At 46.9% G+C, this 24751-nt stretch overlaps 1 protein-coding gene across 16 annotated transcripts in view; it reads right to left on the minus strand.

Moving 5' to 3' along the window:
- MSI2 (musashi RNA binding protein 2) overlaps nt 1-24751 on the minus strand; it is a 183920-nt gene that overhangs the window by 144763 nt on the left and 14406 nt on the right. Inside the window, exon 1 of one of the 16 annotated variants that reach the window (XM_085240942.1) lies at nt 17758-17859. The exons of the other annotated variants lie outside the window; for them this stretch is intronic. Within the exon in view, the coding sequence (XP_085097068.1) occupies nt 17758-17844 (87 nt within the window). The 5' untranslated portion in view covers nt 17845-17859. Of the gene's footprint in view, nt 1-17757; nt 17860-24751 lie in introns of those variants that run through there. 16 annotated transcript variants of the gene reach the window in all.

The following is a 24751-nucleotide window of genomic DNA, read 5'->3' on the forward strand; positions in this document are numbered from 1 at the left end:
AGCAGTCATAGTGGCAGTTAGCCTGGTGAGCACATAGACATCAGGCTGTCTTCAGTTTACCACTGAGAGCTAAGGATAACCGCAGGGCACTGTAAAATGTTCATTCCTTTGCATTAATTGCTGCTGGAGTCATAGTTTAGTATGTTATATATAATACCAGTCTCAGCTTGCTCTAATTCTTCATCCTATTTGCTTTGGCCAGGGTAATTTGGAGGGGAAGGAAAAAAAAAATAAGAGAGAAAATGCTTTTAACAATTATTTGAAGTGTATGACACAAGGCATTGCCAGGATGTCCTGCAAGACACAGGGCCAGTCCTGCAGGCATCCTGCCTTCACTTCCATACACACACACACTGAGCCTGAGCTGTTTTCCACACCTCCAGCTGAAGGGGGTTCCATTGTCAGGCCCATGGAAGCACAGGTGAGCACATCCCACGAGCACAGAGCACCATCCCCGCATCCCGGCACCCAGCTCTGCAGCAGCCCCTTCCCCTGAAGGTGTGCATGAGCACAGGAAGAACACAGCAGCAGGCTCTGAAATGAGCACTCAGATTTAAAAACACACGCACACAACATCCTGAAAACCACATGCAGACAAAGCTTCCAGGAGTTACTGGCTCCAGTCGCACCGCTCCCTGCTGCTGCCACCCGTGACCTCCACCCTCAGAAGAGAAAGCCCTGCTGCACACACACCAAGTAACCTGCTGTAAAAAAAAACAACACAGCCCAACGGAGGAGAGCCAGCTCAATCCCAACCACGAGCCATGGAGGCCCAACGCCACACATGGTTTAGCTGTGCTGGTTTGCAGTGGGATGGGAATGCTCTGCTCATGTGAGGCAGCCATCTGTAACTGTGCCAAGATGTCAAGTCCCTGCTGCTGGACTACAGAAAGAGAAATAATGCACATTCTCACAAACTCACACCTGTATAAATTTTACGTGCATAATTACATTATAACTTAATAACTGCATTAGAAATATATTTACCAACACACAAACCATTAAGAATCAGAAAAGCATTAAAATAATCTAACTAAATAAAAAGGTAAGTAAAAGCTTTTACAAAGCCATAGAAGTTCCATGAGGAAGAAGCTTGCCACCCCAAGACTAGAATTACAATGCACATCCATTTTGTATCCTTGTATAAGAATGGTATCTCTAAAGGCTTTATGATGTTAAATAACACAGCTGCAGGATTTAATGAGCAGCAGAAACAAGGAAGAGCTCTACAAGGAAGTAAAGCAAAAAGAGAAGAATCTGACTTTCAAGCAAAAGTTAGCGAAAGGAACCAGCAATGAAGCAGGCACTGTATGGGGCAACTGCTCAAGACAGCAAGGTCTTGTAAGGTAAAGCTCTGGGAGAGCAGAGCAAGCAAGGATGCAGATTCACTCTGTGGGTGGCCAAAACCATGCGAGTTTTCTGAACTTTCAGTGAAGGACAGCACCTGGGTTAATGAGGCTGGGTGAAAGTACGGGGTTTTGGGAAGCAGAGGTTTCAGGCCCTTCAGCACAACCTCAGGTAAACTTCTTCACCTTCTCCTAGGTTCCACTTCTCCCTCCTCTAGCCTGCAGTAATGCTGACTCCTTCCCAAACCACTTCTGCCAATTCTGTTGATCCCTTCAGTGCTATCAGTGCACATCTGGACAGCAATCCCACACCTGCAGCTGAGACACACCAGGCAAAACGGGAAGGAAAAGACAGTATCTCCATGGGCAAAAAATGCCTCAGAGCCTCAGATCTCATTTTAGGGAGCATTCCATGTCAGACAGGCTTTCAATTGAATATTCGGCAAATAAGTAACCCAGTGAATTATGAAGGTGCCCAGCAATATTACAGGAGTGGACAAACATGAAGGGTCTCACTCACAGTACATAGCTCCTACGCTGCTCCTGCTCTGCAAGGAGCTGGAAACTGTAGCGTCCACTCTCCAAAGTTATTCTTCAACAACAAACGAGCACTATATTTAGAACTTTTTCCATGAAGTAGCAGCATCCAAGGGCTGTAGAGCCAGGAGGCACTCAAAGGTTACACAAGTCTACCAGGCAGCGCCCCAGCCCAAGCTGGTCTGCAGGTCCCATTTCGGCCCTTTCTTACACTTGCCTCTAAGTTTTACAAAAGGTCTTTGATCCAAAAAGTGAGATCCTGCACCAAAAATTACCCTCTCTGTGTCTATATTTCAGTAGCAACCTAACAATTACAGGAGCACCCACACACAACTACTCTGACATATTTAAAAGGCTTGGCTAGCAAAGATGAATATAGTGCATTAAACAAGCTAGGAAAAAAAAAACATACGAAATCCTATTTTCTCTTCCCCTCTCAGCTACTTCAGTCAATATTTCAGCTTCTCAAGCAGCTCTGAACCACACACATTCTTCGTTCTTTGATTTTCTTCATATTTTAGGAAACAACTGTTAGATCATGTAGAGATTTACATTTCATTCTCTGCAAGGAAGTACAGCCTAGCTACAGAAACAAGCAGAGAACAACTCTTAGCTCCACTGGAGTTATATGCAGCCTTCAGGAAACTAAACCTACCTCCTCCACCAGTCATCAGCAGGGTTTGCAAACTGGGACTTTCAGCTCCTTAACTCAATACCTTACTACATGAGCTAAAAGAGCAGCACGACTGCATTGCAGCAGGAGCGTGCTGCTGCCTGTGCACAGAAGCCATGACAGAAAAAGGGATATAATGCAACACATCTCGAGTTTGTAACAAGGACAATTCCTTTGCGCATCACTCTCCTGCCTCCCCCTGCCTCCAGAAGGAGAGGGCTTTGTTACTTTTCTTATGGACAGGGTTTCAACCGCATTTGTGAAGCCCTTCTGCACACCGCAACAACCAACACAAAGACATCTACAAAGCATAAAAGTGCAACAGCAATGGTGGTCAGCTAAACTGAAGTCACAGATACACTGGTCTGATCACATTAGTCAAAAAAAAATCCACCTTGCTAAACAGTTCAAGCTAGAAAGGTGGTCCTGACCAATCACTAACTTCAGCAGCTTTCATTGTTGATTTGTTTCCTCCCAAGCTCTTACAAAACAGAACCAGCAGGGCTGGAAGACTCAGCATCCAAGGACAAAGAATCAGCAGGCATGTAAGCACCAATATTTACGCAATGTATGTCATGCTCACAGCCACAATGAAATCGTTGTCTTCCAAGGGGGTTGGTGTGTTCAAAGCATTTGTTTGTTATTTCTAAGGATCCTGGAGGCAAAGCGGTTAAAAAATAAAGAGGTCACTGCATGCAAAATTAGTCTTTAACTGCCTACACCGCTTTAAATGACTTGGAAGGATTACAGTGCACTCCCCAAGTTGAGAGTACCTTTGATAACAATTCCTCAAGAGGCGGCGGATGGCAGACCACCAGCAGATGCTGGGCAGCAAGTTCCCTCAGCTCCCTTTGCTTCCCGTGGCCTCCTGTGCTCAGGAGCATCCTACTGAGAGCACGAGGATGTGTGCTGCAGGAGGAGCCCAGCATTTGCACCTGTATGCTTCCATGTCTCCGAGCTGATTGATACCACCATTACTCACTGAAGCGCAGTGTAAAAATCAAACATAAAAGAAGACTTAAAACACTGAAGCTATACCCAACATCTCCATAGAGAAATCATCCAGTTTTAGCATTCCTGCCTTGCAGTATAAATTCATAGTGGATAGCCTTGAAAGCCCTCTCAGAAGAAGGCATGGTTAACGTTAATTTACATGCAGCAGCCTGATGCCAGCCTCAAAGGCTGCCCCACGATGGCTGCTGGCAGCCTGGCACAAGTCCCAGCACCACTCTCTGTGCACCTATCAGCAAACAGGAACAGCACCTGCACGTCTCCTGGTGCTTCTGAACAGTCACATTTCTAACAGCACTCCTAAATCAGGACAACCCTTTGTGTCACCTGCATCAGAAAGAGGGAAAGCACGCGACCACAGCTGAATTCACCAATTCAGAGCAACCTCATCACAGAGGCAACAGTTGAAAACTGAGTTTTTTCAGAGATACAAACACTAAGGATGCAGCTACCCACTTTGTCACAAGTGTCCGTGTCAGCTGTACATGAAGAGGCTTACTGCAGCAGACAACTGGCAGGGTAACAAACTGTCACCTAGGTGACAAAATAATGACCCTTCTGTGAAGCTCTTGCAGTGTCTCGTGGCCATAATTGGATGCTGCTATTCCAAATGCTAAGTGTGGGAGGGAAGAGGTGCGGTCGTGGATTTGGAAAGGCTGCAGCTACCCTTGGCTCTGCAGGCACACCCAGACTGCTGCACAGTGCTGTGGTCGTGTGGCCGAGGGCAGTGCTAGAAGTGATGCTACCCATGGGCACACATCGGGGTCAGCAGGAGATAATGAAAGCATTAGACATAGGACACCAGTAGGTACTCTTCCCACTCCACAAACAAGTCACACATTTAGCATCTTGCAAGCATTATCCTTCTTGGAATAGCCTACACGAGCTCCACAACAGGAACACTGCTATGCTGGATCTCAGAAGCCACACAGGTCTATCAGTAAACAGTCAAAGAAAGCAAGAGGAGTCTTTGAACTCTGCAACTTTCCTGACTTTCCAACATACAGTCCTTGAAATAATGGCGCAGCCTGAGCTGGCATGAAGTTAGCTACACTGATTTCCATCTGAAGAATGAAGCCCACAGACAGCTGCTGCATGGAAGGGAACAGCAAGGAACTGCTCTGGTCCAGGACAAGCAGAGGTGCACCCAGTTGAGACAAAGCAGGAAAAGTTTGCAAGAAAATAGAGGAACGTAGGGTAGAACAGGGTCTGACACCCCTGGTCACAGAGGCACCCAAGCACAAAGACAGAAGAAAGCTCCAGTGTTAATGTACTCTGCTGTAAAACAAACAGCAGAAAGACTTCACTGTCTTTGTTACCACATAAGCTTAAGAAAGGCTTTGCTTTCCTCAAGAATAGGCAAGATCAATTAAGGAGCCAGCAGCACCTCTGTACTCTGAGAGAGGGGCCACAGAGTGCTACCACCAAGGAACCTGGTCACCAGGTCCTACACAAATGAAGTCCCAAAAAACACCTTCAAACTGGATGATCTCTGATGTCCCTTCCAACCCAAGCCATTCTATGACTCCAAGTCATACTGAGCACCTGGCTCAAGAAGGGTTACACAGCCCCGCTGCTCCTGGGGCTGCACACAATTCACTACAGCTTCCTACTGTGCTCCTACAGTTCTCTTAGCACACACAGTGGGAGAAAACACAGCACACAATTCATCTATTTGAAAGAATGGGGTTTGCAGCACCAGCAGACTTACTGCATCTTCACGTCACTGGAAGACTAAAATGCAAAATACGTCTGGTAAAGCAATGCAACACACACCTGAGCCCCTGCTGCCTGCCTGCCCTGAGCCCATCACACCTCATCAGAGCAAACCTAACAGGTCAGCAGGCGCCGCAATGACAGCAGTGCGGGCAGTGGGCTGGGCGTGCTGTCCTCATCTGAGCAAGAGCGAGCTTTGGAGGAGAGACAGTGGAACAGCCCAAGCCCAGGAGTGGGCTGATTAACCCAGGACACAGCAGAGCAGCCACCACCCACCTCAGGAAGAGCAGGGAAACAGTCTCTTCATGCCTGTGGTAGTACAAACTGTGCGTCAGGTCAGGAGGTGGAAGGAAAGTGCAAAGGAGCGATACCACATAATAATTCTAGAATAAAAACCTCACCCTCTCTGTGGCTTCACTGAAGAAGTATTTCAGAAGGAGTAGGGCTGCTGTTTTTCACAACTCTTTGTTGTTCTTCACAAACCCATAGTCAGTCTTAGACATACACAAAGAAAAAGCATTTGCTCAGTGGAAACACTGCAGTTTGGGCCCAGGAAAAGCATGTACACTCACTTCTGCTCCTGGCTTACTCCTGTACATCAGCTTCTAAACAGCCAAGAATAGTTTCCATTGTGTTTCCCCATAAATTCTACTTTGATCATTCAGATAAACATTTGTTGCCTTTCCCCTGAAACAAGAATAAACTCTTCTGTTCGTGCTCATACCAAACCCAAACGTCTGACAAACAAAGGCACAGAACAAAGTATTTATATGCCCAGGAGTCAGAGTGGCTCCTTGCAGCCACTGGGGTAATGCAGTAATAGGGCTTACATCAGAAGTTTAAGGAGGCAAGCTCTAGCTTGAAATAAGCCATGGAAGCCCAGTGTAACTCAAGACGAAATGGAAATCACCCTCTGACTAAGAGGTTTAACTAAGATTAAAATGGCAAAATGGAAAAAAAGCATTGCTCAGCTCATCTAGCAACTCTCTTTTCAAGTCCCATCACATCCACACATACCACAGGGCCGGGCTCCAGCCAGGTGAGCCAAAGGAAGGGAAAAGCAGATGCAGGAGGAGAAAGTCCACGGCTATGAAGACTTCCTGTGCTCAGTTCGTGTCAAGATTAGACACAGTGCTGGGAGGATTGCGCTTCTCTCTGCAACAAAGGCACATTTCCACAGCTAACATTTGAGGAGTTTTGCTTGCTAGGAGATGACAGAAGTTAGCTCTGTTTGGCCTTTCCCTTCACCTTTCCAGACAGAATTTAAGTGATTTTCTTCGGTGAGGCGCAGCTCTAGCTGCAGACTGAGATCCCAGGTGGGCACGGTACAGGAAGGCGCTGTGTGATGTACAGTGCTTCTGATCAAGGTTGCAGATAAAAAAGAGCAATAGGTGCCTTGCATTTCCCGCTTCTTCAAACATTTCCTATGGCAATTGGCAAGTTTGTTTTGTTCTTTCCTGATAACCCAGAAGGTCTTTCTAAAAGGCAGAGCTGGAGACTGTAATCACTAACATCTAATCCAACAGCCTATCTAATGCAAGGTAATGGAAAAAAAGACGACAGCACAGGGCTCTGACAATACTCCTGTCATCAGCACTCACTGGCAGAACAGCCCCCAGCACAGTGTCTTCTCTTCTCCCATTGCTGTGCTCACACAGCTCAGCTTCACTTCAGGCAACAAGGAGGCAGCAGGACACGTTGCAGTGCTTGCAGTGTGGTGCTGGAGCACGGCTCAGCAGTGCAAGGGAAACAGGACAGGGCAGTCACAGAACATTTCCCCAGAAAGGCTCCAGAATAGTTTTGTGCAACATGATTATCACTGGGTACCTTAATGCATGACGTGCTACTAAATGAAGGATAAGCAACACGTTTATACAGACTTCCTGCCTACCTCCTGTGACAGTTCAGTATGCATGAGAAAACTTACTTTTAACAAATCATCATCTTAATTTTAAGGTGAACAGGAGCTCCAGCCTGGAAGCATCTCCCGAAAGCCCCACCGAAGCCTCAGCTCTTTATGATGTGCTCTCTTGAGGCGATGAACCCACGCTGGTGGCCCTGGTGCTAGGGGCAGGTGGGCTGTGCACCCCAAGGACTGACAGAGCCCACCTGGAAGGGAGCCGAGGCCTGAGCCCCAGAAATCCAATTTGAATAAACATCATGAAAGCCACAAAATACTCCAGCAAAGGAGCTTTAGAAGAAAGACATCAAAATAAGTGTTGTATAACTTTTTGGACTCACACTGTACACCCAAAATTGGATGTACTTTTTCTTTTTAGTGATCATCAACTGGAAAGCAAGCACAGGAAGTAGGGCACATCTTCAGAACACCGCAACTTTTATTGCGCATCTAATGGAAAACCTTCAAATTACAAGGAAGCTGATAGAAGTCAGGAGGACACATTTCTGTAAGATTCCATTTACCTGCGATACTCGCACCAAATTGCAGATTTAATCAAATTTTTCCCACTCTTTACTTTGCGGATAAACACTCTGGTTCCCAAACCGCAGAGGCACAATTCTGCCTTCAGGTCTCACCACGGGGCTGGGCGAGATGAGATGTCCCCAGAGCTGCAGTCCCAGCTCCCGGGCTGGTGCAGCACCGCCAACACTCATCACCCTGCAGCCAATTAGTGAGCCAGGCTTTACAGGAACATAACAATTCACACGGAAACTTAACGAATCTCAGATACTGTGTACATTTACATCCAATATGTTTGGAACATGTCAATAAAATATTTATTGACATGTTGTGCCTCTCCCAACTGTTGTGTTTTCCTCTTGGCAGAGGTTGAGATGACTCCCCCTCACCATCCTGGGTAAGTATTACAGATACACTTTCAAAACTAACTGCCAGTGGAGAACAACAAATTTGGTTCAGGAGCACTTGCGTTAAAATTAGACTTTCAAACAACTATTCAGATTAGAAGAGCAAGACTAAGTGCCTAATCTCCTCCTGCAATACTCGACAATGTTCCTTTAGGGGAAGAGAAACAACACTGCAAATCACCTCTTCACCACCAAAATCAATTCCCAACACCAACCTCCTCTGTACAACGTCCCTTCAAGCATGGAACTATCACATATGCACTTGCTAGAAAAGTGTATGGAAATACACACATGCATAGAAAAACAAACAACTAACCGTTCATGCGGCTGCGTTTCCCCTAAAGGATTCCAGTTTCTTTCCGAAGTGAATAGACTTATCTGCTGCAGCATGATCAGATCTACACAATCATCTCTGGAGCAAAACAAAGGCTGCTTTCACGATAAACCCAACAACCAGAAACAAAGAAAAATAGCAGGGAGAAAGAATGTCAGGCAAGCAGATTATTTAACTGAAGAAGCAAAACTCAGGCTTCTGTCATCTCAAGTGCCAGGGATCCCAAACAGGCTGGCAGCTTTCATCTTAACCTTGCACTTGAGTGGCACCAGAGCAAACGTCCTTTACTTATCCCTTCTGGCTAATGTCATCCCAAGATGGACAGGATGAGGACAACATCATACTCTTTCAGGCTCACTGCTTGCCAGACTCAGCTGGCTATGCGAAGAAACATCTATTCTGTACTTCTTTAAGCAAGACCTCTCCCCCTTTCCATACAAGTACCCCATTCAGAAGGGATTCCCCTTCTGGGTTTAACTTTTATTTATGTATTTTTAATTTGCCTAATACAATTCAAACCTAATTTTCTTCGGGAAGATCCTGCTGAGGTTAACAACTAACACGGTGAATTAAGATGGAAGGCAAATGGTGTGAACCTACTTTGAATTCTGATCAGAGGTCGGGAGAGTATTCACTGTCACACAGCCCATGGCTCTTATGCTTCTTCCTCCCTTTTTAACTGCTGCCATAAGAGAGCTCCAAGCTTTTATTATTCTACATATGACTTCAAATACTTATGTAACAAAGCCTGAAAAATGAGAGGCAGATGAGCTGTCTCAGCCCAGAGGTAGGAGGTTAAAGCGACCTCGAATCATAACGTCTAGTACAATATTTAATCTCTGAAATAAGAAATGTTTAACAAAAAAAAAAAAAAAAAATAGCCACTATCGATCAGTTCTGATGGCAGCAGCCCACTGCCATGGAGGTTCTCTGCTCCAAAGCACAGCAACAATCAAAGGCTCTATCTGGGGAAGGGAAGGAGACCACAGCAAAAGAGGGACATCATCCACTTTTTCATGATAGAAAGTGCTAGCTCTATTGGCTAGGTAGGAGGGTTGACTTCAATTTCTTCCATTTCACGCTGGTTAGACTTGAACCTCCCTTCACTAACAAACGTGTGCCATAAGCAATCTGCTGGCAGCACACGAGCTGCTCCCCGGAGCAGCGCTGAGCAGCACTGCAGCAAGGAGAGCACTTCGCACCGGCGACGACTGCACTAAGGCTTGGAAAGGAGTTTCCAGTGGCCCTGCCACCAGTCTACTGCATTTTCACTCACTACCCTGTTTAAAAGGACACGCTAAAGTTGCTCTGCACAGTTCATTAAAAGGAGCTCAAGAGATTCCCTTCAGTAAGAACTTCCCTTCGAATTTCATTAAAAGGAGAAGACCTTCATGCTGCTGCATGTTTAACAATATCCCTCTCCTGATCCAAAAAGCAAACTTCTCTTTTGGGTGACACACTGTGCCCCAAAGAGCATCTTTTTGGCATCAGGTAGAATCCTTTTGGCTCATGCCACCAAGTGCTCCAACAGTGCTTGCCCACTGCAGACTCCTTCCTGGCTCCTTAAATAAGGGCTCCAGAGCCCAAAGACACTGATGATCGTATTTTGGCAACTGTTCAGATCTCCCATCAAACCAGGAATACAGTACAGATGTAATTCAAGCTTAACTCTTAAACAAGGAAAAAGCCATCAAGAAGAGCAAGCAGAAGAGGAGTTCTGTGCTTACCATACACACGAAACAGCACATCTCAGCACCAGTGCAGGTCTTGCCTCTTGTGAACTCATGAGCTCACTGCAAAGGTGCAAAGGCACGACAGTGATGGCATTAAAAACGACTGTGCTCCACAAAGTTTATACTCTGCTGGGGAGGAGATTGCAAGGACAGAGAACAACATTAATATGTGCTTCGAATTCATTTTTCAGGGAAAGAAAGCTTCCTCTCCCCTCACCATCACCCAAATATATCAAAGTGATGGAAATTGTATTATGATAGATAGATCAGTCACGATGATATATATGTTTATCACCTAAGTAGCTAATTGCAAACATCGCCATCTCTACCCTCCTTTTGCTTCCACTCCTGGATCAGTACGGCTTTTCTAAGCCTGAATGACATCAGCAGGTGACCTCAGATGAACAAACAAAAAGGGAATCAAACTACTCAGCACTCCTCCACCCCGACCTTCCCACATACATGGAACCAGCGGCTCTTCACTGCAGACCCTTTTAGAATCCCCAGCCTTTTTCCTGGATAATGCATTAAATTGCCTACAGTGTTTTCTTTTAGCACAAGTGGAATTTGTGTTGCATGCAAATCAAGAAGCATTTAAGGTCACTTTCACCATCACTATTTTCTCCACATCGTGCCAGCACCCATGGAGGACACAAGAAGATGAGCGGCCTACAACATCCTGACAGCATGCAGACAGCGAGACTCCCAGATGCAGAAAATTCTATGAGCAGACGATATGGACATCTGCACATGTTCCTCCTCAAGCAGCCTGTAACAGCAGCTCTTCTCTGGCACTGCAGCACAGGACATGAAATAAAGCTCCCTTCCAGACTCCCATCTCAATTGGTACACATGGGATCCACCACAGATTTATGGATTTAAATGCACGCAGCATTCACTTCCACAACTGACATCACACTGTGTCCTGTACATAATAGGAAATCTCAATGATTTCTGACCCAATAGAAGTGTGAAAAGGAACACAAGAGGAACACAAGAGACCATTGGGTGTCAGGGAGTACACCAGTCATTCCTGCAGCTCTCGAGAGCAGGGAATGGGCAGAGGGCTACAGCTCATTCACTTCGCACACCAACATCTGCCCTTCACTTCTGGCTTTCAAACCCTGACCAAAACCCACTGCCTTAAAAAACATGCAACAAGAGTTTCACTTTCTGCACCTACGTGATGCACATTGACCCATGTAGCAACCAGACAGATCAGTATGATGGGAAAAGGTGTTTCACCAGGTGTAATGATGAAGGATCAGCATGATAGAAAGGTGCTATAAAGGAGGGGAAGATCACTTACCCGTGTCAGAAGATTCCAGATTCACAGGGGAAAGCTCTACTATGGAGGGATCTCCACAAAGAAATCCTTCCCCAGTGGTAGTCAGCCCTTAAATGAGGTCTAAGACAGGTGCAGCCAGGCTCCACCCCTTCCTGCCATACAGCTGAATTGCCTTCACTTGTGCTCCCAGAGCTGACCTCGTCCTTTCCCCAGGTGCTCAATCAGCGGTTCAGGCCATGACTCAACAATTCCCATACAATCCATTACTGGGAAAAAAAAAAAAAAAAACAACCAAAAAGCTTCCTGCTTTTTGCCATAGATTAGCACATTTCAGCTTTGACTGCTTGTGTTGGGTTTTTAGCAAGTGTTGTCACAGAACATAAAATTGAACATGAGAGGGAGGAGAGGAGGCGGTTTGTTTGCACTCAGCCTCAGCGCTCCTCCTCAGGCAGCGAGGACTCTGGCTCCACTCAACACTCCTGAACTTCAGAGCACCTTCCCACCATCACACAGTTACAGAGCTGAGAAAACAAGGGCTCCACAAACACCTCTCTGCTGGGCTGCAGCTGTGGGTGAAGCAGGCAGAACTGCAGCTGTGCAGCACAAAGCTCCCAACTCACAACAATCCTCCCGTCACTCTGAGGACCACAGGAACATGACGCAGCACCCCGGGCCCTCCAACCCCTGCCATGCAGCCCAGCCCGGCACAAGGCCGCCATGGCAAACGGCCATGCTTAGGTCCGATGGCTCCTGCAGGCCGCTGCAGTACCCACAGGGGTACCTCACCGAGGGCTGCTGCCACACAGCCCGCCAACCTCCTGGCCAGACAGCGACGTGCCAGCAGCGCGCCCACAGCCCGCCCAGCACCGCCCTGCCTTCAGCCAGGCTGCACCGGATGCTGGGCACTGCGCCTGTTCCCCGGCAGGACCGCTCCCACAGACTCGTTTACCAGATCCTGCAGGTGACTTCAGAGAGGTCTGAATCCACCTCCAGGTGAGCAGGTTGCCATGACAAAACCACACGGTGGCTTTATTTACCTAACAATAAGCTGTGTTCATCCCCTCCCAGGAAAGCTCCGAGCAGCCCAAAGCAGGAAAGCACAGTGCCAGCGCTCCGTGCAACAAGGGCAGGCGGGAAGAACAAGCCCACAACACAGAGCTCTCACCCAAGTCACTGCAGAGATGAGCTAACACAAGTAGAACATCACTGAAACATTAACAGTACTTAGAGCTACAACAACTAACTCCCTTTTTATACAGAAAAACAGCAAGAACAAAAATACACGGACTATTTGCGTAGTTATTCTCCCCTTTTTCAACTGCACTCTTCCTCTCTCTTGTCCCTACCCTTCCAAATCAGCTGAAAAAATTCAAACCGTGGCTTTGCATAATGCTTCTTCCTCGCTGAGTAGAGCCAGCAATGCTTCCCTGGGGATCCTGCAATGAAAATTCAGGTTGTGAAGAACAGAGAGCTATTCATTATACATCTCTGCCACACGCCCTTCAAAAACACAAAACCCAAAGCAGGCACGAAGGCAGAGCCCCAGTGCCGCCATCCACAGAGCTGGCTGCTGTCTTGCTGTCCCACTATGCCAGTGTCCATGAGGATGGTCATGGTCCCTGCACTTTCCGTGCATTTCTTGCTTTAGTTTTTAAGAGGAAACATTTATGGTAAGTATACCGATCTCAATCAGAATGGGAAAAGACTCCAGCTGGCAGGTGCCCAAGTGCTCCAACACTAAAAATCCCCACCGCTACTTCTGGCAGCTACATGCACCCACATCATGGGCTACAGGATGGGAGCTGCCACTGACTCAGCCTCCCTAGCTGTGCTGATGGCTCAGATGGGAGACAGCCCTTCCGCAGCCCTGCAGGCAGGTGGAGTAGCCCAGGGGCAGTGACAGCCCTGTGCCACCCATGCACTGAGACAGCCAGAAAGCCCCTTGCTCACTGCCTGACACGTTGACCGGCTTCACACACCCGGCCCAGGAAAAAAGCCACCCCTTCCCCAGAAAACGCCCTGACACAAATTTAGATTAATTGAACAGCTCTCCAAGGAAGTCTACTTTAAATAATCAGAGAGAAACTAGTGGAGATTATAAATTAAATATAATAATCTATTCCTCTATACATAGAAAACATGCTTGCACCTTTCCTTTACGCTCCTGTGCTTATGAATGCACACAGCCACAGCCCAATCCCCGACCTCTCAGGAACAGACCCCCAGACTGGATCGAGTAACACCACAACTTGGGTCTTGATAAAGTCAGGACTTCAAGTAGCCTTAAAAGCAAGCTATGCTATTCAAGTAGATCTGCCCCAAATGACCATTTTTAAGCTCTGGAAATAAAAAGACATCTAAAAGAGCTGGTAATTGTCCCCAGAACTCAAAACACCACTACACTTGAAAGAAATTCAACCATTGCAATGGAATAATCACCAGCTCCAAGTCCAATTGCTCTCCCCCTAACTGCCCCCACAAGAGCACTTACCAGCGGCTGGTATTTGGCACGTCAGCAAGCGGACTCACTGCGCTTTGTTAGCTTTCCTCTCTGGACATGTTTGGAAAGGTTCTCGCTCATTACAGTGCATGTGGCCAACCTGCCCAAATCCCGAACTTCAGCAAAAAACTTCATCATATGCTCTATTACCAGAACTTCATCATCACAGCATCATGAAAAAGAACTTACAGAATCTGTAAACAGTCATTTAGCAGGCTGGTTTCCCTTTTGGAGATAAAGCAGATTTGGAAAGGATAGGAGAGCGGTCATCTTGTACCTCTCTCCCAAACAGGAATGGAGCAAAGTCTCATGCCCACAGCTGTAACTCAGCTCAGGCTTTGTCATCAGCTCCCCCAACATGCAGAGCGCAGTCATTCCAGGGCTCGAAGTCTGGCTCTGACACAGGTGAGCACACCCACAGAAGCTCCAGGCAGGACCCCACCAAATCACAGGAACACTGCTTGGGTTTCAGGCCGTGAGCAGGGCAGTCAGAGCCCACATCAACCCTGGCAGGGGCTGAACCGGCTTCTGTCAAAGACAGCTTTGGACAGATGACCGAAAGGCACACCAGAAAATTTCTGAGATGGAGGTCCCAATCCATCAAAGCAAGAGAAGTTAGAGCACATGGTTGGGATTGACTTCACTGGAACAGCTTGAGTGCTCAACTTCCACACCGACACAGCCAAGTGAAACTGGAGCTGGTTTGTGTTTGGTGCGCCTACATAAAGATCACAACATCAGAGCAGGGACAAGGGAACAAACACTAACCGAGTGCAAGATGGAGCACAGCATAAAGTCCCGCATCCACAGTGCAGAGACAATAACTTCTTCCCACAGCTCATAACTGTATTTAAAATTCATTTATGTAAATTTCAACAGCACACATAGGATAAAATTGTTAAAAGTACCCCCTTCGCTCAAAACAAAAGGACTGACAAAAAAAAAAAGTTTTTAATAGAAATGAAGAATATCTATTTCTTATTGGACTTTTTAAAAATAAAATATATGCTCTCAAACACGCACTGTTCACTTCCCAATTTACTCTGAAGCCAAAGGCAACAAATTGCTGCTACAAAGCGATGAGAAAACCATGTCAGAAACAAGGCAGAACGGCATTAAGCAGTGATGTGAGAGTGATGAACAACACCAAAAAAAAAAAGCTAACGGTGATGTGCCGGGATGGGAGCGGTGGCATTGCAGTGGAAGGGAAAAGAAAGTGTGAAGCCTACCCCTGAGAGCAGGCTCTGCCTGGGATATCGGCCTCAAGAAGAAAACCACTGTTAGAAGCAGCACAGTGCCCACATGGCGGTCAGCACCCCAGGAAGCAGAACCCTGACACAAACTAGAGGAGGAAGAATGAAAGTAACTGTGAGAGGTTTCATTCAACTGTGTTAAAAATGAAAACGCTCAAAGCTCTGGATATAATGCCAAGTTGTATCTGGTTCCAAAGAATCTCTAATTCTGAACTCCAAAGCATGGTATTAACTTACAACACTCGCCCACAGCATCGAAAATAGAAGCATTACGTAATCAGGACACGCTTGCTCTGGCTAACGCCATCTGAAGGCAGGCAGCACTCAGGTTCCTTCGGCATTAACTCTTCCACCAGAGCCATGAAAGCCATCCAGGGCTGAGCAGGGGCTGCTATCCACCATGTGCTGCAGCTGGCGGACACTTGGGACAGGAACAAGGCAGCTTCCGGGGAAGCCCAGCAGGTCCAGCAAACCTCATGCAGCTTCTGATGGGACAGCAGGCACCAGTACTCCCTGCTGAAGCCCAAACCAGCCATAGCAGCATGCAGTGAAAGCAACTCTGACAGTACTGTGACAGACTGGCACGGGGCAGATTAATAACGACAACTGCACTCGGCAGATGCTCTGGAGATGTGTGCCTGAGTCACCAGACATGCTCCAAGAGGAGAACATCTCCTGAAGCACCATCTGAGGGAATGCAACTGGAGCAACAGCACCGGGAGAACTGGGACAGCGCAGGAGGGAAATACAGGACTAGAAAACAAAGTTGCATTTGCTATGAGAAATTCAAGTACAACAAGGCACCACTTCTACTCACAGACCACTTCCTATCTTTCCCTCAACCACAGATGTTGTACAGGTTTCAAAAAGTAAAAAACACTCCCATTTGTCTCCAGATTCTCAGTTCCTGGCTCACAAAAGTGAACACAGAGAACAGCAAAAGATGGGGGAAGCAATAGATTTTACAAAGTTTTATCACCAAATGTTATCTGGATTAGAAGTAGTTTTCATGGGAGCTCTCAAGCAGCCTTATCAAACACGACATTTCAGCCTGGATTTCTCAAAAGCACTTCACGACAGAATCCTTGAGAACTGAGATCAATTGTTACGCTACCCATTAAACAGATAAGAAACTGATGCGCGGAGTTCTTTATTCAGCAAACACGAGGAGACAGAATTACAATGGGAAGAAACACAGCAAAAAAGACAACCAAAAAAAAAAACAAAAACAAGTAACTGACATGCAGGAAGGTTCTGCACGGACATACAGCTTTCATGCAGCCCCACCACTGGTTGTCACCATCCACTGACACTGAGCTCTGACAGCCGGAGCAGCTGGAGTGAAGTGAGCTCACCAGACACCTTTGAGGACCAGCTCTCAGGCCTCTGCCCAGCACAGGACCACAAAGGGCACCAGCACTCTGCCCCAGGACAGGCAGGCTCTGCAGGACCTGGCCGTACACACAGCCCCGGCCCACAGGAGGAGCGCGTGGAATGCGTGTGCCTGATGCCTGAATTAGATGAAATTAAGCATTCTTATACATGCCCCATCTATTCCTAATACATTTTCCTTTGCTGATTACATGTTTCAAATGAAGGCAACAGAGGGAAGAAAAACTTGGAGAAAAATTAATCAATCAGCTACTTGAACCTTTTTCCGCTTTCGCAAATAATCAAGTGATGGGGCAAAGTATCGCACAGCATCGTCCCTGCATGATGAGCTGAGAAGGGTCACGGTGCAGGGCAGGCTCCCAGCCCTGTGCACGTGGCAATCACAGCAGCAGGGAGCAGAGCAGGAGCACACAGCCAGGCCAAAGCTGTTATGCACATGCACAGATGCCCACTTCAAGATTTTCTGTTTTTTGTTTTTTCACTTTCTTAGTTCAGTTTCAGAGGAGCAAAAGAGGATTAGAAAAGGTGAATGAGCTGACCGGGACATCACTAACACAGCCCTATGTATGGGCTTGGAGGTTTTTTTTTCCCCACACAATGCCCTTTTTCAGGCTCAGGTGAGGGATGAGCAGAAGACACCCCATGAGCAATCAGAGATACTCTGGGGAACAGAGAAAGTAATGAGCTGCGTGTGCTGCGTTATGGAAAGCTGCTGCTAGATGATGAGGCAGAGACAGGATAACTTGCATCAGGATATTGAATTGGACTTTGTTACGGCATAAGTTGACTTAAAGTGGCATTAATGGTTATGGAAAAATATTCCCTCCCCCCGCTATGCAGGAGACTGATCAGACCAAGCAGAGCTTTGCTTGTAATGCTGCTTATTTCACTTAAGGCCTTACTACAGTATCATGCTGCTGTTTCGCTTCTAGAGAGAGGGATGTCTTTACAGCATTAAAGAGGTCCTGTGTTTAATTAAATTAGCTGCACCTGTATATATTATGAGCAATAAATCAACTATAATTTGCAACCATAGGCAGCTATTAATCTTCTCTGCGTTATTTATTGCTCAGCATCATTAGCACGAAGGCTCTTTCAGGATACAGCAAGAAATAGCAGGTTAGGGACCAAAGGCAATAACTCACCGCGCTGTCCCCTCTCCCTGTTTCAGCAGTGTCAATCACACATCCTGTACACTTGAACAAACACAAATACGTCAGCAATTCTGGCATCTGCTATGTGTGTATGCATACATATATTTATACATAAAACAAAATTTATGTTCCCCATGCATCTGGGTCTTGACTTCTGTTTGCAAACATCTACTGGGCAAAAGGACATAGCTCAAAACATGAAGCACATAAGTTAAAGATAAACAAACAATACAGCCCTGGATTTTTGCTCTTTCACCTTATGCAAAGAAACGATGCTGCAGTACTCCAGCTACACCACATCATCTCTGAATGCAATTTAGAGACTTACTCACCTAGGGATCATGGACCACAAACCACCACTTTAGCAGACAGCAGCAGCTGGCAGCACTACCAGCCCTTGCTGACTGTTTTTCTTTAGAGACACAGATGTGCTACTGGATTTTGCACAATTTGGCTCACAGTCAAGATCATGATGGCATTATCAATTCATAATTTACTCACCATCACAGGGTTCAGGCACGTACTAGCCACAACTGCAAAAGGCGGCAAAAGCAATCCTTGCTTATGCTTGCAAAAAAACATGATTAAACATATCTGCTGTGCCCTGCCATCCCTGCTTTTGTTCTCTCACCTTGCTCCTTTCCCCCCTTCCTAGTTAAGCCATCATTTAAAGCAACAAAAATAAATCAAGATCACAGGAGATGAGAAACCACCAAGAGTGCTGAATCCTCTACCTGTAGGTTCAGCCCTGTGCCGAGTGCCTGCAGGAAGCAGTCCGTGTGCTGCTCTCTGCTCTTCCTATTTCTACTCGTTCCTTTTTTAAACAGCTGCTACGTTGCACTGATGTTCACAATGTATTAAATATTTTCCCTGCATTACTTTTCAACTGCATTAACTGACATGAGAGTGTTACACAACAGCTCATGTAAGAGAAGTTATCTCAGCAAATGCACGAGTACTTCCAGTGCCCGAGGTTGCTGCTCAGTTCCAAGTCCACTCCTAACACATTCCTTGCAGCTTCTACGATTCTAATACTTTAATCTGGAATCACATCTCAGCTCCTCCTCCCACCCCATGTGTATGTACGTATGCATACAGTTTTATTATCTTACTCTTTTAAATAACAGTAACAGCTGACAGTGATGTAACCCAGTGCTGGAGCTTTCAGAGAAGCGCCATCGGGAGACATGCAGTAAATTCGTGACAACCCAGCAGGAGCAGAGGACAACTGCAGAACGCCCTACAGTGGTGCCGGGGTGAGGGATGTGGCACAGCAGCCCTTCAGCATTCACAAACATTGCTACTGTGTCTCTACAGGAATGCTAATATTTACTGCTTATAAAGGAATGGCAAAATCCACATTAATACCTAGACCCGCATTTACAAAAATAAAGAACTCAGAGCAGAAACAAAGCAGCCCTTCCAGAAACAAGCAAGCTGAATTTCAAGCAACGTTGCCCAGCTGATGGGACTGAGCAGACTAACAGAGGGGCTCATCAGATAGAGCTACAGCTCCCCCCAACCCTTCCCAAAGGGCCCCCTGTCCCCTCCTCACTGCACTGGGAATGACAGCAGCAGCTCATCCCACAGCCCAGCAGCTCTGTCCTCCTCCCCACAACACTTTTTTTCAAAGCCACCTCTGGAACTAGCAAATCGAACACATGTGAGAAGCTGGGGGCTGCTGAGAAGCAGCGTCACAGCGGCGGGGAGTGGAGGAACGAGCGCAGAGGCACACGCACCACACACAGCCAGGCAGAACACACTGCAGCACCAGTACTATTAATAAAGAGAAAAATTAAAAGGACATTCAGGAGTGTGACGAGCCAGATTGGAAGCCGGTGCTACATGGGGCGGAGGGAGTCCTGACACTGACCCCAACGGGATTATGTAAACTAAGCTGCCCGCGATCATCTGCTGCCCGGCTCCGCTGCATGCTGGGCACTGCTCAGGGCTGCACGGCCCCACGTGCTCCCAGGCCTCTGCACATGGCCACGCTGCATTCCTCCCTGCAGGATTCAGCAGTGTACAGTGTACAGCAAGCAAGCAAAGTGCGGGCACAAGGGCTGGAGCTGGATCTGCTCCTGCCACTGGAGCACTGTGTCCCACCTGCAAAATCTCTCCAGTCAGCCCACATCTCCAGCTCTACGGCACGCACTGCCCCATGCACAGCACCAGTTCCCATCCAGATGGACCCTGTGAAAAACTCTCACTGTTCATGCAGAATTCCTCAGCCAAGGTAGTATGCTTAGCTCCAACACCTGCAAAGCAAAGGAGCTTATGGGATTTGACCTGCTCCCCGTGACCCAAAAGCCCAGCACCTACAGAAGGAAGGCATGTCCAGCAGCTAACGGCCCACTCCTCAGGCAAGATCTTTTCTCCTGGTCTGAGATCAAGTGCTGCCTTACACAAGTCATTAGAGGAACATGCCAGCCACCAGCACCTCTGGTCCCTCTTCCCACATCCTCCTGCCCCGACAGGAAGTGAAGCAGGGCTGGAGGCACACTGGGTTCAGGTACACAGCACCAAGCAGAGCACCCGCATGCAATACCACGTGGACGGCACAGAACCAGAAGGCAGTGCATAGGAGCAGCTCCTCTCCAGTCACTGAACAGAGGCATTTTGAGCAGCTCCTGCTTCATTTTAAATGCATTCTGCAGGATCTACAGCACATGAAAACCTCTCAGAGTACATTTTAACTCAACCAAACAAGAAGCAAGGACTGCATGTGCCCAGCACAACCTCTGAGCATAAGGCCACGCGTGGAGCCAGCATCATGCTCACGGGAGAGGTCAGCAATGTAACAGCTCCTTGTTTACCAAGCCTGGACACTAACTTCATCACCTCTAAAAATTAATGGTGGGAGAGCTCAAAATCTACTTTGTCGGCTACGTCAAATGCTGGAAGACACTGCCCAAACCCTCATGGAATGGCAGGAAATGAGTGGTCTCAGCATGAGCAGAGACTTGATTATCTGCAATTAGCGAATCAATGATTCTTCAAGACACTGATTTAGGCCAGCACTTCTTATTAGCAACAGTCAAGGAAAGCACAAGGGCAAACTGCATCAGAGCCCAGCTCCCAGATACCATCTCTGCTGGAAATTCAGATATAATTTTGCAAAGACTCGATAGATGTGCAAACAGTATTGCTGCACCTAACCTACCAGGTACAGGCTGAACCTGACTGGCAGTTTGATGGCCTTGGTCACCACCACAGGAACATGGGAGTCATTTTGCTCTGAATACTTCGGTCTCCCAGGTAGCTGGATGTTAACAGCCCCTTTCCACTGGCACACTTAGGAAATTTTGCTCACATTACTCGTTGGCACCTTCACTGCAGAGCAGAACAGGAGCTTGGTGAAGTCCTGGGAAGACATCCATTGGTTTAGGATTAGGCCCTTCTGTTTTTAAACACTTGATCTAATTTTGTCATGTAGCATTACACAAAAAACACAGCTCTATATTTAATCTCAGAATTAAACCATTAATTTGCAAATTACTGCATAGTAATACTCTCCATTAATAATGCCATTACGTGGGTTACATTTGTTTTCTATCTAGAAGTTTAAACACAACAGGTCTCACTTGAATGGCTCAGAATTAAACCATTAAGTCCATTTGCAATCAGGCACAAAGACAGGTATGGTGTAAAATACACAACAGCAGACAGCTTGAATATACATTTTACTTTCATTTGCCTGAGGATGCTTGTGCCAAGAATCCACTTGAGCCTGCTCCTCACTCTCTTTTAATACAATTAGGAAGAAAAAATTTGTTTCTAAATGATTAAAAGCATAACACTGCCCAGTACCATGTACCCTCCAACAGTCTCCCATTTGTGTGACTGTCTTTGAAACCATATCAGAGCAGTTTTGTGACTCGCAGCATGTATTTTTGGTTTATTAATCCCTACACTTCCAGAGGAGTCGCTGGAAGGAAAGAAAAACACCTAACCCATTCACTCTAAAATAAATGCACACAAAATCAGTCATTTAGATACTGAAGTGGGACTCAGCAGAGCAGCGAGAGGAGCTCTGATTTATACTCCAATGGGGTCAAACTAACAAGGTCAAGTTGGGTTTCAGCTCCGTTATTTGCAGGCTCTCTGCACAAGCACCTCAACTACAACGCAGTTATTTGCGACTCAGCCCAGTCAGTGAGGACACCCTGGGCCATGTTGCACCTGAAGTTGCTCAGTGATACTTTCGCCGAGACGAAAAGACAGGTGCCTTAATTCTTCCCCTTCCTGAGCCCTGAAATACAGGAAATTAGAACAATACACTCCAAAGACACGTTTCTAGCAGGGAGGAGATCCCAAACGGTGCTTGTACCCTGCAAGAGTTAAAGCAGCGCCGCAGCCCCAGGCCTGCCGGCAGCAGCCAGCTGCTACCTGCCGCCCTGGTAGCAACGCACTGGGAAGTGCAATTCTGAGCTCCTCTTTTCATCTCTATGGTGACAAAAAGCTCCGTGGAGGGAAATCAGGGTGCCTTCCACTCAAAAGGAGTCTCATTTCCAATGACTTCCTTTCACAATATTTTAATTAAATCTCTTGTGGGGAAGCTTTAAAAATATATATTTTTTAAAATATTTATCTAAGATTGTGGGGCTTATTTACATATAGTAAAAATATATTTATCTATATATTTACCTATAGTAAAAAGGGGGAATGGAAGTAATTTAAGTATTTTGAAAATTGAAAGATTCTCTGGCTGAAGATGTAAGTCTACCCAGCTGCACAGTTTTATAAGCCAGCAGGCAAAGGGGCCTTTTTTTTTTTTTTTTTTTTTTTTTTTGACATCCAGTGGCAAAACCTTCAGTATGCAACTTCTCCCAGTGTAGCAGAGGCTGAAGGGCTGCAGGGAAAGGGGCTGAGCACAGCCCAGCCTCACCGAGTTGGGCAGACCCCAGAGAAGCCCCTCAGTCACCCTGAAGCAGCAATGGCACCGCAACAGACAAGCTGAGATTCAGCTACACACTGAACCGATGGCATTTGGAAGCTGCAGCATAAAGCAAGGTCACACGATCTACCCTCACACCTAAAGATCCCAGATCACTGCACTGCACAATGCAGAAGCTCCCAGGACAGGGCACTGCAAGGCCAGCAGCCCTCCAAGCCACAGGGAGCCCACAAACGGCACCAGGAGATCAAACCAGAGCAAACATGAAGCTCTGGAAAAAGACTTCACCTCCCATCCCAGATCTCTCGTATAATGTGGCAATAGCACCAGCTTGCAGAACTGCTGAAAGAACACATTTATACTGCAAGGTGAAAGAACTCCTAGAAAGCGGATGCTGTGACTGCATGGAGATCTCAAGTCATGAGACAAACCAGGATGAGCAAGTCACCAATTCGCATTTACTTTGAAGTGTAACAGTCTATTGAAATGAACAGCAAAATCTAACTAGACCTGGAAAAAGAAATACTCTCATCCACCTTTTAAGAATACAGACGCAGGGAGAAGCAATGCTGAATAAACCGCAAGAGACGAGTCCAGCTCCCCCCAGATCCCAGCCCAGAGCCTTTACCATCATGCAACACAACACAGGTTCCTCAGCCAGACCGGCTGCCAATCCCTCATCCTGCTCCTGGAAATTGCTGTCCTAGGAGCCAACCACCCAAACTGCAATTGCTTCTGGGCAAGTAAGCATTTGAACTCTGGGCAAAGGCCAGGCCAAAAGGGAGACCCTGCAAGGACCTCCTCCCTCCAACCTCAGTTCCTTTTTTAAGGCTGTCTCCAAGATGGGAACAGAATGCTCCAGAGCTCACAAAAGCTGAGTATCTGGAATCCTAAAAGCAACACAGGCTTCTGCCAAAACTCCCATAGGCACGCGTACATTTGCTACAATCAAGTGTCAGAGCAGGGGTAGGAGGCATTCAGGACCAAAGGCTTCTTTTGAACTGACACAAATAGAACAGCCCATTTTTCATATAAATTATTATTATTTTAAAATAATAATCGCTATGTGAAAGTCCAGCTACCCCTGTATGTAAAACCCTTTCCACATACATATTTTCCCGGGGGAAAAAAGGCTTATCCCCACAAAGGAGTATGAAATAAATTGCTTTACTGAAGGTTAATAATATCCTGTCGCTGTGGTAAAAGACTCAATTACAAAACCTTCAGAAGAGCTCCCAAGGAACTCATCTGCCTGCAGTGACAGAGGCTTAAATAGCCAAAACACAGAGAAAGGCTAAGCACTTCCCAGAAGAGAGGGAAGGGGGAAAAGATGGGGAGGTTAAGTAAAAAAACTGGAAATTGTACACTCAAGGTTATTAAAAAAAAAAAAAAAATCTTACACACACATACAGAGGCAGCCACGATTTCTCTTTGCACTCACAATTCTCTATAATCTCAGCAAGAATTATGGCCTAGGGAGACCAGCACTAATTTTAGTATCAGATTTATTATGCGGCAGGGAGCAGAAATCAACCAGGCCCGTCTCCCACTGCTGATGGGCAGAACAAGACCATACCGGGGAAGGCAGAACGGAGGGCTGAGGCCTGGTACAGAGTGGAGCCCCTGGGGCCACCCGGAGCCACTAGACAAGGATCTCCCCACAGCACTGCCTGCTGCAGGGTCCCACAGCCGGAGCTCCAGCCCAGGGGAGCAGCCGCAGCCCGCGGGTGCTGGGGCTGTGGGGCCCTGGAGTGTTTCTTCTTCCACTGCAGAGCTGCCGCAGAGGCACACAGGGGACTGGTGCTGCTCAGTCTTGAAGGCAGCACCACACCACGATGGCAACGGCTGTCAAAAATCATCCTTAAAACAGTTATCTTCACAGAACGCCCGGCCTCAGCCCTGCACTACTCACATCCTGTACATCACTGGACTCCCAGTTCCTCACTTCTTCCACTGATTCCCTAAGTAACACTGAGCAGCTGACTGCAATGGAGGTTATGAGACAGACTTCAGCTTTTTCACTTCTGTGCCTGAAAAGCACAAACAGCAGGAGAGCAAGGGGCAGAAGAGCACAAAACAAGCCCTGTG

This window comes from Meleagris gallopavo, chromosome 21 (assembly GCF_905368555.1).
Source record: "Meleagris gallopavo chromosome 21, MGAL_WU_HG_1.1, whole genome shotgun sequence".
NCBI classification, from domain to species: Eukaryota; Metazoa; Chordata; class Aves; order Galliformes; family Phasianidae; genus Meleagris; species Meleagris gallopavo.